The 17,697-nt window shown below is 52.9% G+C and overlaps 1 protein-coding gene across 1 annotated transcript in view; it reads left to right on the top strand.

Annotated features, from left to right (window-relative positions):
* DUOX1 (dual oxidase 1) overlaps positions 1–17,697 on the top strand; it is a gene marked incomplete at both ends in the record, with an annotated part of 30,963 nt that overhangs the window by 11,909 nt on the left and 1,357 nt on the right. The window contains 16 exons of the mRNA XM_080659134.1: positions 371–570; positions 1,194–1,379; positions 3,812–4,037; positions 4,307–4,400; positions 4,682–4,857; positions 7,150–7,219; positions 7,616–7,741; positions 8,297–8,475; positions 8,782–9,012; positions 9,605–9,704; positions 9,946–9,995; positions 11,353–11,480; positions 14,959–15,112; positions 15,504–15,733; positions 15,980–16,138; positions 17,518–17,673. Of these exons, the coding sequence (XP_080515260.1) occupies positions 371–570; positions 1,194–1,379; positions 3,812–4,037; positions 4,307–4,400; positions 4,682–4,857; positions 7,150–7,219; positions 7,616–7,741; positions 8,297–8,475; positions 8,782–9,012; positions 9,605–9,704; positions 9,946–9,995; positions 11,353–11,480; positions 14,959–15,112; positions 15,504–15,733; positions 15,980–16,138; positions 17,518–17,673 (2,465 nt within the window). The remainder of the gene's footprint in view (positions 1–370; positions 571–1,193; positions 1,380–3,811; positions 4,038–4,306; positions 4,401–4,681; positions 4,858–7,149; positions 7,220–7,615; positions 7,742–8,296; positions 8,476–8,781; positions 9,013–9,604; positions 9,705–9,945; positions 9,996–11,352; positions 11,481–14,958; positions 15,113–15,503; positions 15,734–15,979; positions 16,139–17,517; positions 17,674–17,697) is intronic.

The following is a 17,697-nucleotide window of genomic DNA, read 5'->3' as shown; positions in this document are numbered from 1 at the left end:
TTGATCCCAATGGTTGGGCCTTAGGCAGATCTTTAAGTTTTCTAAACTTACTTTTCATTATCTGTAAAATAGGAATAATAATAGCACTTACCTTATCAATTTATGAAGACTAAATGAATTCGTTCATGCAAAGTACTTGATACCGTGTTGGGCACGTGGTAAACACTCAGGAAATGGTAGTTATTCTGCTCATGAGCTAGAGGCACAGCAGGACTATTGGGGATGAAGTGTCCCTCAGTAGCCAAGAAGAGGCAAGGAGCTATGGAGGCCTTGATCTAACTCCAGCTCTGAGCTGGCCTTCTTCCTTTGGGTTTGCCTCTCGCAGGGCGGGCCCGGAGGCCCCAGCTGACCCAGCCCCGTCTCTCCCCAGCGTTGGAATGGCAGGGCCGCAAGGAGCCCTGCCGGCCTGTGCTTGTGCACCTGCAACCCGGGCAGGTCCGTGTCCTGGACGGCAGGCTCTCTGTGCTCCGCATCATCCAGTTGCGGCCCCTGCAGCAGGTCAACCTCATCCTTTCCAACAACCGTGGACGCCGTACCCTGCTGCTCAAGATCCCCAAGGAGTATGACCTGGTATGGCCCAGCTGGCCCCTGGCTCCTTGTCCACAGACACGCCAGCCAGGTGGAGGGAAAAGAGCACTGGCCAGACAGGGTTTCTGGCTTCTGGTTACTGGCTGTAGTACCTGATAGAGAGATAAACTTGAGCACATCTGTCCTGTCTGGACCTGCTGAATATGATCTCCACAGTCCCCTATTCCTCTTGCAGATACAGTCTGCCCCTCCCTTTCTAAGGACACTGTGGCAGGTCCTAGCTGGGATTCCTTGGAAGAAGCTGGGTGCTCTTCCCTGTCCCCTGATTTCAGGCTGGAATGATTTGTTAAAGATTTTGGAGGGAAATCAATCAGAGGCTGATCTTCAGCTCTGGGTGTCTGGCTCATGGTCCCCTCAATCCTCTGGCCTCCCTGCCTTCCTTTTCTCCAGTATGGAACAGGAAGGGAAGAATGCTTTATACATGTATGTGACTTTGAATGCTACCTCTGCACATATAAGAAAACCACTTAACCTATGAGCCCAGGAAATAACAGTATATCTTTTGCAAGGGCTCTCTTTCCAGTGGCCCCTACAAAATTCACATAAAGCTCCTAGACCCAAGAGGCCTTGACAAATGGTTGCTCTCCCTCCTGCTGCCTCCATAGGTGCTGCTGTTTAACCTGGAGGAAGAGCGGCAGGCACTAGTGGAAAACCTTCAGGTGGCTCTGAAGGAAAGTGGGCTGAGCTTCCAGGAGTGGGAGATGCGGGAGCAGGAGCTGATGAGGGCAGCCGTGACACGGGAGCAGCGGAGCCACCTCCTGGAGACCTTTTTCAGGCACCTTTTCTCCCAGGTCTGTATGTGGGATCAGATCTGTTCTTACACGTCTGTCTATGGTGGTGCCCTTACCTGTGTAAGGCCATGGGGTGACTCCAGGGCAAGTCAGAAACCCTGAGATCACCGCCAAGAATCAACTCTACTGTGATTTTGGCCAGGTCACCTGACCTTATTGTAACGAGATGCTCCAGCCCCCATTCCAATCCCACCCACCTGTGAGACTTCATAGAGGCATTTCCTAGGAAGGGGCTTAATCTGCATGTGTCAATATCTCTCCTCAGGGCTGCCCAGGTTCTCTGCCCTCACCTAAAGGCTGCGGAAATCTAGGGCAAGACAAGCTTTGTGGGCAGTGAGAGCCCTTAGCCACTCCTCCTTGGAGGTGTGTAGCTGCCAGAGGCCTCCAGAGGGTATTAGTGCCTACCTTGTAGCCTCCTGAGAGCCACTGAGAGGTTGTGGGGAAATAAGATAGGAAGAGAAAAGCAAGGACTTGAACCCCTGTCTGGCATGAAAATAAAGGCAGCCTGAGCAGAACAGTGGAGAGGAGAAGCTTGGGAGATATAATACAGCATGGGCGCCCACTGAAGGAGTTTATCATCCCACTGGGAAGATGGGATGAGAACAGAAAGGAAGACAATTGGCAAAGAATGACAGCTATAAAAGTGACCCAGGAAAAAAGTGGTCTAGGAGTTCAGAAATGGTAGGTGAAGCTTCAGGCAGGTGTAAAGTCATGGTGGAGGAGCGATTTGGCAAGGACTCAATGTTGGAAAAGTTTTGGCTCAGAAGAAAGGGACTCACATCAATGTTTCACCCTCTCCCTTCCATTCTCTCTAAAAATCAATGGAAAAATATCCTCAGGTGAGGATTAACCAAAAAAAAAAAAAAAAAAAAAAAAAAAGAAGAAGAAGAAAGGAGGTACCCAGTACAAGGGCAAAAAAAAAAACACAGTGTTTGAGGAGAAGAAGCAGGGTTGGGTAGCTGCAGAAAGGATCCATAAGGGAATCTACCATTTAATGGTCATTTGCAGTGTGCACCTGACTACACCACTTACTCTTCAAACAAGTTGAACTTGAGTATGTACTAGAATGGAGGGTCCCCCTGCTGGGCTGACTCATTGCCAGGGCCCAGGCAGGCATCTCTACTCAATTCAGGACCTGCCAGGGCTATGAAAGAGAACTCCCTGTGTTGGGAGGTGAGGGTGTGCTACTGTTTCCTGGGGAAGCTGCCAACCCTTTCAGTGCTTTCAGCTTTTTTTTTTTTTTTTTTTTTTTTTTAAATATATTTTATTGATTTTTTACAGAGAGGAAGGGAGAGGGATAGAGAGTTAGAAACATCGATGAGAGAGAAACATCGATCAGCTGCCTCCTGCACACCCCCTACTGGGGATGTGCCCGCAACCAAGGTACATGCCCTTGACCGGAATCGAACCTGGGACCTTTCAGTCCGCAGGCCGACACTCTATCCACTAAGCCAAACCGGTCAGGGCTCAGCTTTGAAATGAGATATTTTTCATACAGCCTCTCTTGTTGATTCTCACAATAACCCTGTGAGATCGGTAGGGCAGGTGAGGAAATGAATGCCAGACAACTGAACAGACTTGCCTGAGGCCATACAGTGAGACAGTGGCACAGCTGGGACATGAACCTGGGTCTCTTGCCTCTAGCCCCAGGCTCTTTTCGCTAAAGCACCTTATTTCAAGCAACAAGGTTTACCTCATGAAATCATAGCCAGGCTTGAAGTAGGGGCTTCTAGTTGACAGGCAGGAACAACAGGTGTTGTGGTTTGCAGCCTGCTTGCTTCCTTAACCGTCTGTTCTCCTTATGCTGGGGCAGCCCCTTGGGTGGGATAAAGATGGCTCATGATGAGAATTTCCCCTTCCCAAGCCCAGCTTTTTTCTCAACCCAGCTGAGCTTTTCTCTCAGTCAAAACTCTGGATATAAGAGCAACCTGCTCAAGCCAGCATTGATGAAGGATCAGATGACTCAGGATATAACAGTGTCTCAGGAATTCCAAAGGGAGGACTGTGGCCTGGCCTGGAAAGGACCAGGGAAGGGAAAGCTGTCAGCAAACAAGGCCACTCCTCTCGGAGGCTGCCACCTTCTCCTCGGTGCTGCTGCTTCGCTCTGTCTCTGTGTCTCTGAGCACTTGGAGGAACAGGGTGGTCCACAACTTCTGAGTTTTCTTGTGCTCAGGCAAGACAGACCTAGGACTTCTCAGTCCCAATTCCAGGTCCCCTGCGTGGCTCAAGTGGGCATCCCTGGCCCAATCAGCTAATGCACAGGGCCAAGGTTCTGTAGACTAAATGGCCACAGGGACCACCCACAGGGCTTAGGGGGTAGTGCTTAGGGGAGGGGGTGCTGGGCAGATACCTTAAAAGGTGGCTCAACTGGCCTTCAAGTCAAGGGATCCCCATCTCCTTCTCTCCCTCCCTCTGCTGCTGCCCAAGTGCAGGTGCTGGACATCGACCAGGCAGACGCGGGGACCCTGCCCCTGGACTCATCTCAGAAGGTGCAGGAGGCCCTGACATGTGAGCTCAGCAGGGTCGAGTTTGCCGAGTCCCTGGGCCTCAAGCCCCAGGACATGTTTGTGGAGTCCATGTTCTCTTTGGCCGACAAAGATGGCAATGGCTACCTGTCCTTCCGGGAGTTCCTGGACATCCTGGTGGTCTTCATGAAAGGTAGTGGAAGAGGGAGTGATTGTCCTGATAGGAGAAGATGGAAGGGGCTGGAGACTGAGGCTGAGGTGTAGCTGACCTGCTGGAGATGGGGAAGCACTGGAGCCAGGTCTCTAGCCATGGCAGACATCTGGGAGCGCCCTGATAGAGTCAGGAAGCAGAGCAACCCCTCGCTGTGTCCAGCAGTGGGTCACAGTAGTGTAAGGCCCTTCCTGGCCAGCCTGGGTTTAGGCAGGAGGTCCGGGCCTCTCATAGGTTCCTCCTTCTCCCAGGATCCCCTGAGGAGAAGTCTCGCCTTATGTTCCGCATGTACGACTTTGATGAGAATGGTCTCATTTCCAAGGATGAGTTCATCAGGATGCTGAGGTTGGTCCAATGGGACAGCTAGGAGAGTGGGCCAGAGCAGGGAATGCAGGGGAAAGGGTGGGACATGAAGGAAGGAGCAGGAGGGTAAAGAGCAGGGGCCCCCACCTTCTCACCCACAGAGCCAGAGACTGTTAGAACTAAGAGGGGGCTTGGGATTTAGCCCATTGGGGTCTTTCCATGTGGGCTCTGAAGGCCTGCCTGGTAGGATGGCCAGTGGGCCCTTGTGTCTAGGCCCCAGGCCCCTTGTCAGGGCCTGATAGCTCCCGTCTCCCAAACCCCAGGTCCTTCATTGAGATCTCCAACAACTGCCTGTCCAAGGCCCAGCTGGCGGAGGTGGTGGAGTCCATGTTCCGGGAGTCGGGCTTCCAGGACAAAGAGGAGCTGACATGGGAGGACTTCCACTTCATGCTGCGGGACCATGACAGCGAGCTCCGCTTCACACAGCTCTGTGTCAAAGGTGAGGGAGCCTGGAGGTAGGGCTGACTTATCCATTAGGCACAGCAGGCATGGTACACAAGGCCCATATATTTTGGGAATCCATGGAAATGTTTTCATTTCTTTTAAAATCAGAAGACAAGAAAAAACATCATAAAATAATATCAGAAAAGAGAATGAGTATAATAATAATAATAAATATGTAATGACGTATCCAGCCTGGATTATATTCTTTACACCAGGGGTAGGGAATGTCCGGCCTGTGGGCTGTATAAGGCCCGCAGAATCATTTGGTCCGGCCCTGCCAAGGCATTAGGGATGAGTTAATTAAATGTTTGACCAAATATAGCAGGCTAATTTTTAAGTTGATAATTTTGTATGGCCCTCAAATGATGTTATAAATATCCAAATGGCCCTTGGCAGAAAAAAAAAGGTTCCTCACCCCTGCTTTACACCAATATAATTATTTTAAATTTATTTTTTAATGGAGGAAGAGGCCCAGGAAGACAACGGTTCCTAGGACCCACAAAAGTCACAATGCAGCCCTGCTGGTGGGGTGTGCAGGGTCAGGATGGCATGGGAAATGGCAGCTGGAATTCCTCTTTCTTGTCAAAGGACCCTACGCCTGGAGCCCAGTGCAGAGGGGAAATAGTGTCCTCTCATTACAGCCCTACCCTGGCCATACCCACCTCAGCTGGGGTGTCTAGTAGTGGTGGGTGTTCTAGTTTTGTTTGCCACTTTATTCCCTGGAGGAGTGGTCAGTAAATGTTTGCTAAGTGCATGGACACCCACTTCTGTTGTCTGCCCCCCTACTTCCTGCCCTTCCTGTGTCTGACTCAGTGGGTGGGGCTAGAATCAGGGTGAGGAGTGGGTAGAGAGCAGGCAGAGGGACTGCCTGTGGCCTGCTCTGAGCTGTTACTGTGTCTTCACAGCCTGGGATTCTCACTGGGGCATGTTGAAACCAAACCCAGCCCCTCCCAGGATTATGAGAGCCTGGGGGAGCTGAGCAGTCCAGGTGAGAGGGGCGCGTTAGACAAGGCACATTTGGGCTTCTGGTCAGGGCTTCCCCTGCCCATGGTGGAAGGACAGTGGGTAGAGTGCAGACCCAGCAAGGCCAATTCTGCAGCTTTTCACCTTTCCCAGGCAGCCAGAGACGGAGGCACCCAGGCCTGAGGGCACAGCAGGGGTGGGTGCCTGAAGTGAACCCAGGCCAGAGTCCTGGATAGACAGCCCTTGGGGTGGAGGAAGAACCAGGCTTGGGAAAGGAGGATTAAGTAGAAGGTTAGCAATGAGTATTATTTTATTTGGCATTTTAATTAATTTTTTTTTTTTTATTGGAGAGAGAGAGAGAGAGAGAGATATTTGTTGTTCAACTTATTTCTACATTCATTGGTTGCTTCTTGCACGTGCCCTGGGATCAAAACCGCAATCTTGGTGTATTGGGACGACACTCTAACCAACTGAGCTATCCAGCCCAGGGCCCCTTTGACTTTTAATTGTTGTACTTTTAATTGTTGTACTTGTTTCCTCCAAATTTTACTTTGAAACATTTTAAACCTAGAGTTTAAAGGAGCATTTCTTTCTCCCTCACCTAGATTTGTCATTTGTTACCGTTTTTGCCACATCTGCTGTTTGCTAAAGCATTTGAGAGGGCATAGATTACTTTGTTTTCAACACTCTGATTTCATTAAATTCAGCTTAATCACGTTTGGCCTCTGGCCTGCTGTAGACCAGGGTAATCTTCAGGATTGGTTTAGCACTTGGAAGTGACCTGCAGATTCCCAGGTCTCTTGTGAGAACCTGGATTGACTGTCCCTAAGTGCTGAGCCCAGACAGGAAACAAGGGGCTGCTCCTGGAAGGGTCCTCCCTCCCCCCTCGCCCAACATTTTCTTATGAACATTTTCCAACACAGAAAAGTGGAATCTGCCATATATGTACCACCTAGATTCTATACTTAACTCCAATGAGATTTTAAGCTGCAAGGTCATTAGCGGGGGTAAGTAGCAGAAAGTTTTTAGCAGACGGGTTGCATACAGTTCCTGAACTCCACCCCATAAGCCTGATTCCAGTCCCAGCAGTGAGACTGAAGGTGAGCACACACTCAGAGGAGCCTGCCTGGCCAACTTTGTTTTAGGCCTTCTCCCTGACCAATGGTGGCTAGGGCTAGCTCCCACTGGGGACACAGGCTGAGGCTGGGGCACCCAGAGGCAGGGTATTGGCTAGGGACCCTCTATAGTGTCTGGACATTTGAGCCAGGTCCTCCTGAGGCTCTGGGCCCTGAGCTGCTCCCTAGCCCAGCTCTACATTTTGCAGGAGTGGAGGTGCCTGAAGTCATCAAGGATCTCTGTCGGAGAGCCTCCTACATCAGCCAGGATAAGCTCTGGTGAGCCCTCATCTGGGAATGTTGGAAGGAGGGCTGGGGACAGGGAGTTGCCTTTTTTCTCCCCCAAAATGACTGGGATCACAGCCCCCCCCCCTAGCCTACATCAAGCCTTCATGCAAATCAGAAAAAGACACTTCTTACTCTGAAGACACAGCCCTGCATTCACCTTTGGCCTGGGTCAGAAGCCCTTGTAAAGGGCACAGATTTATGTGACAGCCTTGTCTAGAACCCCCAGGATGCGACTCATTCTCTATCTAGGTCTCTGGGAATCCTGCTGTCCTCTGGCTGAGAGCTCTGACCCTTCCTCAACAGAGTGGGTATGGAGGCAGACCAGGGGCAACGGAGCACCAAGTGGCTTAGGTAACCAAGATCCTGTCTCCTGCATTCCTGTCCTAGTCCCTCTCCCAGAGTGAGTGCTCGCAGTTCCCGCAGTGATGTTGAGGTGGAGCAGACACCACAGAGACTGCGGTGCCCCATGGACACCGATCCTCCCCGGGAGATTCGACGGAGGTTTGGCAAGAAGTACGCCTGCTTCTTCCCCTAAGCCCAGGCAGTTCATCCATCCTTTCAGCATGCATACATTGATTACTTGGTGCCAGGCACTCTCTTAAGCACAGCCTCATATGAGATAGCCTGGTACACTGAGCATTGCAATGTCCCACTGATGAATGGGATAACGGTGGTAAGAGCAAGGGGCTTCAGAGCTCAAGGAAATGCTCATCTCTGTCTGGAAGGTCAGGGCAGGCTTCCTGGAGGAGGTGCCCTTTGAGCTCCTGTGTAGAGTGAGAATAGAGATGTGGGAGTTGGGAGCTCAGATTGGAAGGGGAGAGGGCCGTCTGTGAGTGAGAACTGGGGTAGATGAAGTGCGTCCCCTGGGATGTACTGACCCAGTGACTACTTACCAGGGGTCCCTACATGGACAGCTCGCTTGAAGGGTGTGATAATAGCCTTGGGACTCTGAACCATGCTTGGCTTGAGTAACCCGGGGCCCTTTTCTCCGGAGCTCAGACTGGGAGGGGAGCGGGGCTGCACTAGCGCTGGGTCCCTACCTGAGAGCCAAGACTTGCTGTCTCCCAGGGTGACATTGTTTCAGCCCCTGCTGTTCACCGAGGCTCACCGACAGAAGTTTCAGCGAAGCCGTCGCCACCAGACCGTGCAGCAGTTCAAGCGCTTCATCGAGAACTACCGGCGCCACATCGGCTGTGTGGCTGTGTTCTACACCATCGCCGCGGGCCTCTTCCTGGAGCGGGCCTACTGTGCGTGCTGGCCGCGGGGGTGGGGACAGGACTCGGAAAAACCGAGAGCCCTGGGGGCGGGGCCTGCTTGATGGACGGCTGCGGGGAGGACAGAGCGGGCCTACTGTGTGAATGACAGACCCTGGGGCGAGGCCTACAGCAAGCACCAGCCCTGGGGGCAGGCCTCCGGTGGGTGTTTGGGCAGTTTGAATGGGGCCTTGGGGAGGCGATTGTGGGCGGCGGCTGGCCAGGACCTGCGGGTGACCTCCCTCAGTAGCGCTCTCTCTGCTGCACTGCCCCCCCTCACCCGCCTGGGCCCCTCCGCAGACTACGCCTTTGCCTCGCCACCCTCGGGCATTGCACAGACCACCTTTGTGGGCATCATCCTGTCGCGGGGCACGGCCGCCAGCATCTCCTTCATGTTCTCCTACATCCTGCTCACCATGTGCCGCAACCTCATCACCTTCCTGCGGGAGACCTTCCTCAACCGCTACGTGCCCTTCGACGCCGCCGTGGACTTCCATCGCCTCATCGCCTCCACTGCCATCGTCCTCACAGGCAGGGCCTGGGGTCCCGGGCATCCTCTCCTTGTCCTTCCGCCCCCCACTGGCTTCCCCTCCTCTGAGAGGCCCCTAGTCCGTCTCCCAGAGTGAGTGCTCACTGCGCTTAACTGGATTGAGAGTCTTGGATGTCCTTCTCATAAGGATGGCAGCGGCCCAGCAGTGGTTGCAGTAAGCCCATGGGCCCCTCACTGCACCGCCCCCCCCCCTTCCCCGACACACACACCCAGTGCCTCTTCACACTTTCAGGGCCACCTCACCAGCCTCCACCTGACAAGTTACTAACACCCCAGAATGAGTGTACAAAATGTGCCGTCTTGCAATGTTTATGTTTTAAAAGATAGTTCTGTGAGAGGAACCAAAGGAGTGGATTTCTAATATATAATTTAGACTCATGGTTGTCTTCATGGGTGGGGTGTATATGGGACATGGGGAGGAACAGGAAGTTTCTCAGAGGTCAGAAATCCAACCCCCTAGGGTCCTTCTTCAGGCCTCCACCGCTGGCTGGCGGGAGTTCGCCTTGGGCTGAATGGGTTGAGCACCCCACCCGGCTGCCCCCGGGCTCACCCCATCCGCCTGGTCTTCCTTAGTTTTACACAGTGCAGGCCACGTGGTGAACGTGTACCTGTTCTCCATCAGCCCACTCAGCATCCTCTCCTGCCTCTTCCCTGGCCTCTTCCATGATGATGGGTGAGTAGTAAGTGAGGGGAGAGGGTGTATTCTTTGTGAGTGGAAAGAACCAAATGATCTCTGCTCAGAGGAGAGTGTCACCTTCCAGATTATAGAACAGACAATGACCAGCCTGAGCCCCCCGCCCCGAGTCAGCAGAAAGAGGGACTGTGGCTGGGATGGGGTGCCTCATCTGGAGGGTCCTTTCTGGAAGTCCCACACATCTCCTCTCAGGATCCTCCCTTGCGTTCTCTTCCCACAGGTCCGAGTTCCCCCAGAAGTATTACTGGTGGTTCTTCCAGACGGTGCCAGGTGAGAGCCCTTCCTCTTCCGTGGACTTTCTGGGCCTGGCCCCTACTTCCAGGTTCTCCCTACCCACAGAGCAGCCCAGTTGCACTCACTGGCTCTCATGGTCAGTCATGCTCTGCCCTCTGGTCCCCAGGACGCTCCTGGGCAGTAGCTTGACTGGGCTCCCATCCCAACTCTGAACTAGTTCCTCCCTCTGTGTGATGGGAGTGGTGCCCCGCCTCTCCCCTAATGCACACACCTGCCATGACAGTGGTTCTGAGAAATACAGTGCCCCAGTTGCATGGGGGAGGGACCAGGCTCTTTGTCAAGTCAGGCAGACCCCCCACCACCCGATTTAGTCTGTCTTGACAAGGGCTGTTTAGAGGCATATTCCTAACTCCCCATAATCACCCATTTTAGGGCTATTAGCTGTGAATCTATTCAAACACTTCTTGAACCTATTTATATTTTTAATCTGTTCCCTCCTTGGGGTAACACATTTTCTACACTCACTCCTCTATGAAACAAAGCACAGTTTTTTACTTTTTTATTTTTTTTTATCCTAAAACGATCTGCTCTAAACTTCAGAGAGTGCCTGCTAATTCCTGCACACTGGGGTTTCCAAGATAAGGCTGTATTTATGCTCTCCTCTCCATTCTGTACTTGACAGGCTTTGGTTAGATCCCTTCTTAACCTCTGCTTTGCCATTCTTCAGGGCTCTAATCTTCCTAATTTCTGCCTCTCTCCTCCTTGATCACTTGAGGGGCCATTCTCTGACCCCTGCATTCCCATTCTGGCTCCAGTATTGCCCTCCTGGGTAGCCCAGGCCTGGGATTCTCTGTGAAGAGGTGCCTCCCACTAACTCAGGGGTGAACCCAGGGGGGTCTCTGGGGTAGCACTTATTCACCAGAGCTCACGCTGTGTGCTGTAGCAGCTAGGTGGAGTGCTGCAGGGGTGGGGAACAAGCCTTGACTACATAAGGCAGGGCCTGCAATGTCCAGAGTCCTAGCCCCATGCATTCATGTATTCAACATACATTTGTATAAGGCCCACAGTGTAAGGCCTACACTAGGCCCTATACTAGGTTCAGTGTGAACTAGCCTAGCCTGATCCTGTTCTTGTGAACCTGAGAGTCAGGAAAGTGATGGATATAAAACACAGGTACTTGAAAAATATCATGACAAAATCTATGAAGGATGAGTAGGGTCTGTAGAAGCGAGAAGTACCTGTGGCCAGTGGTGTGAAGGGAGAGGAACAGAAGAAGATGCTGGGCTTTCCCCACCCCCTCCTAGGACAGTGGGGTGGAAAAGGGATCCAGGCCCTTGGCAGGCCCAGAACAGCCTCGCTCCTTTGCCCTTCAGAACCCTTGTTCATTTTGCAGGCCTCACGGGGGTTATAATGCTCCTGGTCCTGGCCATCATGTATGTCTTCGCCTCCCGCCACTTCCGGCGCTGCAGCTTCCGGGGCTTCTGGCTGACCCACCACCTCTACATCCTGCTCTACATCCTGGTGAGGGCTTTTGGCTCTGAGCCAGGCTAATGGGGCCTGGGCAAGATGTTCCCAGGGAGGCAGTGAGGGCTGAGACATCGGTTCTCCATCCCCTTAGTTATTTCAAGTATCCTCTTCATTTGTCACTTAAAAGATGGAGATGACAGTAGGGGACTTTCGAGTAGACTGACCCTGATATGCAGCACTTGGAGATGGACTTGCCGGCCTGGGTTTTGCAGTAGCAGCTCTAGCAGACTGGTCTGCATTCCCAGCAGAGACCCCCACATCATTTTGCCCAGCCAGTCTTTCTCCACTTTGAGTGGTCGGTTAGGGCTCCAGGGTGGGCTGTCTACACTCAAGGGCGTATCGCCCTTTTTTAGAGAAACTTACCTTAATTGGGTTTTGCCACTTTTGTTCTGATCCCATTTTCTAAGATGTTAGCCACCCCACCCAACTAAGTGCTACCTATAAAGTTAATGACGTTGCTCCAAAAGTCTTCACTTGGACTGTTGATAAACTGGATTTATAAGGCCACCTTCCCCTTTCCTTCTCCCTAATCGGGGCTCCTGCCTGCCTTCCTTCACATTCCCTCCTTTCTCCTGTCCTGCTCCCTTCCCCCTTCCCTGCATTTGTCAGCTGCTTCAGAGCTGACTTTGATCTGTGGCCCTGTGTCATAGTTCTGTTTGGCCTGCCTTCCTCATGGACACAGGCAGTTCCCAAAAGGACACCCATGAGGGCCGCTTGTTGAGGAGCTAAACCAAGTCCCAAGGCTCCTGTGTCCCCACTAATGACAGCTTGGCTGGGAGCATTTAAGAAATGCATAGTCCATATGGCTTCCTTCTCTGTCACTGGCTCCAGGCAGAACTGCACACAGGGGTCTCCTCCCAGGTGCTGTTCTGTCCTCACTGATAGGTAGGAGGGTCTATTTCTATCTTGCCCAAGGCTTGGTACTTCACAGTTCTGAAGATGACTACCCAGCCTCGGCTTAGGCTGTTTCCTCGAATTGATGATGTTTATTTCCAAAGAAATCTCTCTCAAGCTAATTTATCCATTCCTCACCACCTCCTCGGTAATGGGTGGAGCCCTAGTTACTGTTTCTGGAAGGGGTGGAGGTGATGTTCTTATTCCTGGTGAAAGAGGAGCTTCTTTGAACTAATGGGAGACTGGCTCCCTGAGACCAAGACCCCTTTCTGATTAATCTCTGGTTTGGGAGAATCACTGGAGTTCAGAACCACCCTTCCTGCCAGCAGGGAAGTCAGCAGCTCAGAAAGGTGTAGGCCCCTCCGCTGGGCAGTCCTAGCCCTGGCAGCTTGGGAGCATCTCCCCTGGGGGTAGGTCAGGGCCAAAACACCCTCTTCCTTCGCATTTACCACAGGTGTGGCCACTTGACCTCAGGCAGAAAGAGATGTTACAGGTAAAGGACCCAGGTGGAGTAGACCCTGAGTAGGCTGGAGAGGCAGGGCTAGTAGCACAGCCAAAGCTGAGCTGGTGGCTGCTCCCCCAGCTCCTCAGCCAAACAGCAGATTGTGGTTAAAAAGCAGAGCCAACACCAAACAGGGTGTATAGCATGAGGTCACCCTGGCATTGTTCTCAGCCGACTTGGATGCTCACAAAGCCTTGGGGGTGGGCGTGGGCTCCATAATGAAAGAGGAACTGGGGGAACTGGAGCCAGTTCAGAGGACAGCTCTGAGAGGCTCAAGTAAATCCTGTGGGGAAAGGCTCACAAGTTCAGGGACCCTCAGCTGGGGGAAGGGAGAGCTGAACGAGGAACCAGAGTTCAGTTTAACAGTTGTGCTGAGAGTCTGTTATATCCTAGCTCTGTGCTAAGTCCTGCAGATGCTCTGCCCTCAGGAATTTAGGATTTGCGGCAGAGGTAAATGCCATGCATGTGAAATGATGGACATGAGCAGACAATACAGGATTAATTGCTGAGCTGAGTGTTCCGAAAAATAAGTTACAGGAGCTCATTGAAGGGAGTTTCATTTGGGCCAAACTGGTTAGGGAAGACTTGGGAGAAGATGGGACTTGGGCCAAGCCTTACAGAGAGATAAGCTAAGGTTTGACAGGGCAGAGTGGAAGTTGAAGAGCATTCCAGGTAGAAGGGAGGGCATGAGCACAGGTGTGGAGGTGTGAGTGATGACAGAATATTCAGGGCACAGAGGAGACAGTGCTGCCTGGCCAAGGGCGTTAGGTGGTGGCAGGACATGGTGGGCCTGTGTGAATTGCACTGAAGCTGAGAGGCTGTGGTTCAGCTGAGAGCCATGCTACGTGGGAGAACATAAAGAGAAGCAGAGGGTGAGGAAATCAGGCTTGGGCAACACAAGGGTTGGGGTGGAGAAGGAACAGTCAGTGCAGGAGGTGGAAAGTGAGTGGCCTGAGAGGAGAGAGACACAGGAGAGCATTGTATTGTTGCAGGAGTGTCAAGGTGGCAGGGGGTGCCACAGGTGCCAAGGCAGGGAGCAAAAGTGGTCTGAAAGGACACCTTTGGGGTTTGGCCATTCGTGAGCCCTCAGTGAGAAGATCCTGAGAAGAGCTTGATGGGGAAGCCAGACTGAGCAGACTTAGGAGCAAGCAAGTGGGAGAAATAGGGCAAGAAGTGGCTGACCAGCTTATTGAGGAAAGGACTAGAGCTGGACAATGCCTGTCAGTTATTTCATGGAAAATGGAGACTGGTTATGTGTTCTTAGACTCCAAAAGGAGAAGATAAATTGGGGGGACTTCTTTCATTGATTCAACAGTTATTGAGTGCCTACCATGTGCCAGGCAGAAACCACCAGGAGCTGAGAGTATAGTGGCAAAGAAAATGGATGCAGTACCTACTCCAGCAGTCCACTGGGGAAAGCAACAGTGAATAGGTCAATGAATGGAGAGACACAATTATTGTGGATGACAAATGCTTTGAAGGGAGTTAGCAGGGAGCTGTGATAGAGAGGACGGGGGGAAAGCCCAAGGAGGTGGTGTGTCTGCTGAGACCTGAAACATGAGATGGAGATCATCTAGGAAGAGCCCGGGGAAGAGCATTCCTGGCAGAGGGAACAGCAGGTACAAAGGTCTTGGAGCAGAAAGGACTTGCCATGTTTGGCAGGCAGGGATCAGAGTATCACCAGGCAATGGGAAGGCCGCTAAAGCTTTTAAAGCTGGGGGTGACATGATAAAATGAAATTTACAAAGCCACACGGGCTGCCTTGAAGAGAATCGATCACATGGGGCAACCCAGTGGAAAACCAGTTAGGAGGCTACTGCGTGAGTGCGGGGGAGAGCTGACATGGCTTGGTCTAGGATGGTGCCGGAGAGATGCAAATAGTCTTATTCATCAAGGATGCTTTGGAGGATGGGGTTGGGAATGGTTAGGTTTTGGAACCTGGAAGGAGCATAGCACATGGTGAAGTGAGGTGTGGACATGCCAGTGAGGAATGATACAGGGGTCTAAGCCACAGGCCAGCCTCAGATCCTGTTGTGGGTGTGGCTGGGTCTGAGTGGTATTCTTCACTCTATTCAGCTCGTCATCCACGGCAGCTTTGCTCTGATCCAGCTGCCCCGTTTCCACATCTTCTTCCTGGTCCCGGCACTAATCTATGGGGGGGACAAGCTGGTGAGCCTGAGCCGGAAGAAGGTGGAGATCAGCGTGGTGAAGGCCGAGCTGCTGCCTTCAGGTACCAGCCGAGAGGCTGTCAGGGGCCTAGCTTCGTGGTACCGAGAAAGCAGAGCAGAGCCTGGACCTTGCAGTCTCCTAGCCTGGCCCAGTGGAGTTGGCAGGGGCCTTGGGTGGAAGGGATGAGGGATCTGCTAAAAGAAGCTCTTTACCAGGGGCCCTGAGCCTCTTTCACAACAGAGAGAAGCCCAGGTCAGGCTGTTCCTTGCCCTGCTGACCACCAGCCCCTCCTCAGGGCAGACATGGCCTGAGGGGAGTAATGACTTCTAATGGGGGGAGGTCCCCCTGGCATATTCCAGAAGCAGAGCTGAGGCTGCAGTGGGGGAACTCTCTGGAGACCACATTGTTTCTGGGTTCAGGACAGCAGCCTCCTACCCACCTCCCCTCCTCAGGAGTGACCCACCTGCAGTTCCAGCGGCCCCAAGGCTTTGAGTACAAGTCAGGACAGTGGGTGCGGATCGCCTGCCTGGCTCTGGGGACCACCGAGTACCACCCCTTCACACTGACTTCTGCGCCCCATGAGGACACGCTCAGCCTGCACATCCGGGCAGCAGGACCCTGGACCACTCGCCTCAGGGAGATCTACTCACCCCCGACCAACGGCTCTGCCAGATACCCGAAGGTGCCCAGACCCAGGCCAGATGTGCCACATGCTCCCACCAGCCCCTTAGCAGGCCTCAACTCTGCAGCACCAGACGCCCATTGTGCTCCTCCCTCCCCATCCAGGGACTGGCTGTCCCAGATAAAGCCATAGTCCCCCTTCCCCCTCACTCCTTAAACCTACCTGCTTTTCCTTGCCTCTCACTTCTGGCTTCACAACTATGGTGGTAGCTGAGAGCTTAACTCATACCCACTCTGCTCCCTGCAGTTGTACCTCGATGGACCATTTGGGGAGGGCCACCAGGAATGGCATAAGTTTGAGGTGTCAGTGCTGGTAGGAGGGGGCATTGGGGTCACCCCCTTTGCCTCTATCCTCAAAGACCTGGTCTTCAAGTCATCAGTCAGCTACCAAGTGTTCTGTAAGAAGGTAAGTACCCCCTCCTCTGGCCAGCCCATATCCTTACTCCCAATCACTGTGTCCATCTGTGCTGGCTCTCCTTCCTCTGTTCTTGGTCTCCGTGGTCTAGGCAAGACCAAGCTGGCCTGGCCCTGGGTGGGGTTGGGGTGGGGTGGTCAGGATATCCCCAGATCCTAAAGGACAGAGTTAGTTTGTTGATGCCCCTGGGCTCCTTCCCTCAGTTATGAAGCACCCCACATAGTGTTTGCTTCTGGGAATCCCTCCAGGCAGGTTGGAGAAAGGTCAAGAAACTCTCCTACAGAGGAAGCTGGCACTTGAGGCATTGTCGGGCTAGGAGAAGGAAGGGCACACTTGGGGTGGGGCACAGGTGAAACTGGCTTTGATCTCAAGAGTAAGAGAACAGGAGGTGGTAGGCAGGGCTGATGGGCACGGCTGGCTCCAGGAACACAGCCCAGGCCCTCAGGACCCCTCCACGCCAGGCCCCTTCACCCCAGCCTGCACCTTGTGGCAGGCCCCTGCTTGTCTCTCTAGGCCTGGTAGGTGAGTCAGGAGTGCAGGAATGCAGCAGGCAGAGGCCCAGCCCATATGCTGTCAGCATTCAGAGGTGACAGACAGTTCTCTGCTCCTCTGTCCAAGCCAGCTCTACCTCTGCTTCCTTTTTAAATATATATATATATATATATATATATATATATATATATATATATATATATAGAGAGAGAGAGAGAGAGAGAGAGAGAGAGAGAGAGTTCAGAGAGGAAGGGAGAGATAGAAACATCAATGATAAGAGAGAATCATGATTGGCTGCCTCCTGCACACCCCCCACTGGAGATCGAGCCTGCAACCCGGGCATGTGCTCTGACTGGGAATTGAACCATGACCTCCTGGTTTATAGGTCGATGCTCAACCACTGAGCCACACTGGCCAGGCTGCCCCTGCTTCTTAACCCAAACAGCCCCACTTCCCCCCATCAGAGGCTGGAGATGGATTCCCCTAGGGAAGTTTCCATCCCCCTGGTCTCTGAGTCCATTCCCATCCTTCCAGACAGCCAGCTGGGTCTTCCCTGAAAATGTTCTGTGACAAGCCCCTTAGTGGTACCCTCTCCTTCTGGGCTTTGGTTGGTTGGAGCCTGAGGAGGGCACATTGGAGAGAGTGGCAGGAAAGGCTCAGACTGTCAGGTGCCCCAGGCTATCACTTATTTGCACCTCTCCATGCCTTGGGGCAACTCCATGTCCTGCTCCAGTCTGGCCCTGTGGCTCCACACACTCCATTCCCCAGGATATCTGGAGAGGGGCACAACTGGCCAGAAGAGTTCTATTGGTGTGTAAATCCATGGGGTATAGGGAGCCTGAGCTGAGCTGGGCTCTAAGCTCCAGCCCTGTCTCCAGATCTACTTCATCTGGGTGACACGGACCCAGCGGCAGTTCGAGTGGCTGGCTGACATCATCCGGGAGGTGGAGGAGAATGACCACCAGGACCTGGTGTCCGTGCACATCTACATCACCCAGCTGGCTGAGAAGTTCGACCTCAGGACCACCATGCTGGTATGTCAGGGCCGGCCAGGCAGG

Source organism: Plecotus auritus (genome assembly GCF_963455305.1).
Source record: "Plecotus auritus genome assembly, chromosome: 1".
Classification (NCBI taxonomy): Eukaryota; Metazoa; Chordata; class Mammalia; order Chiroptera; family Vespertilionidae; genus Plecotus; species Plecotus auritus.
The sequence above is the reverse complement of the archived record's forward strand: the minus strand, read 5'-3'. Positions and strand labels throughout refer to the sequence as shown.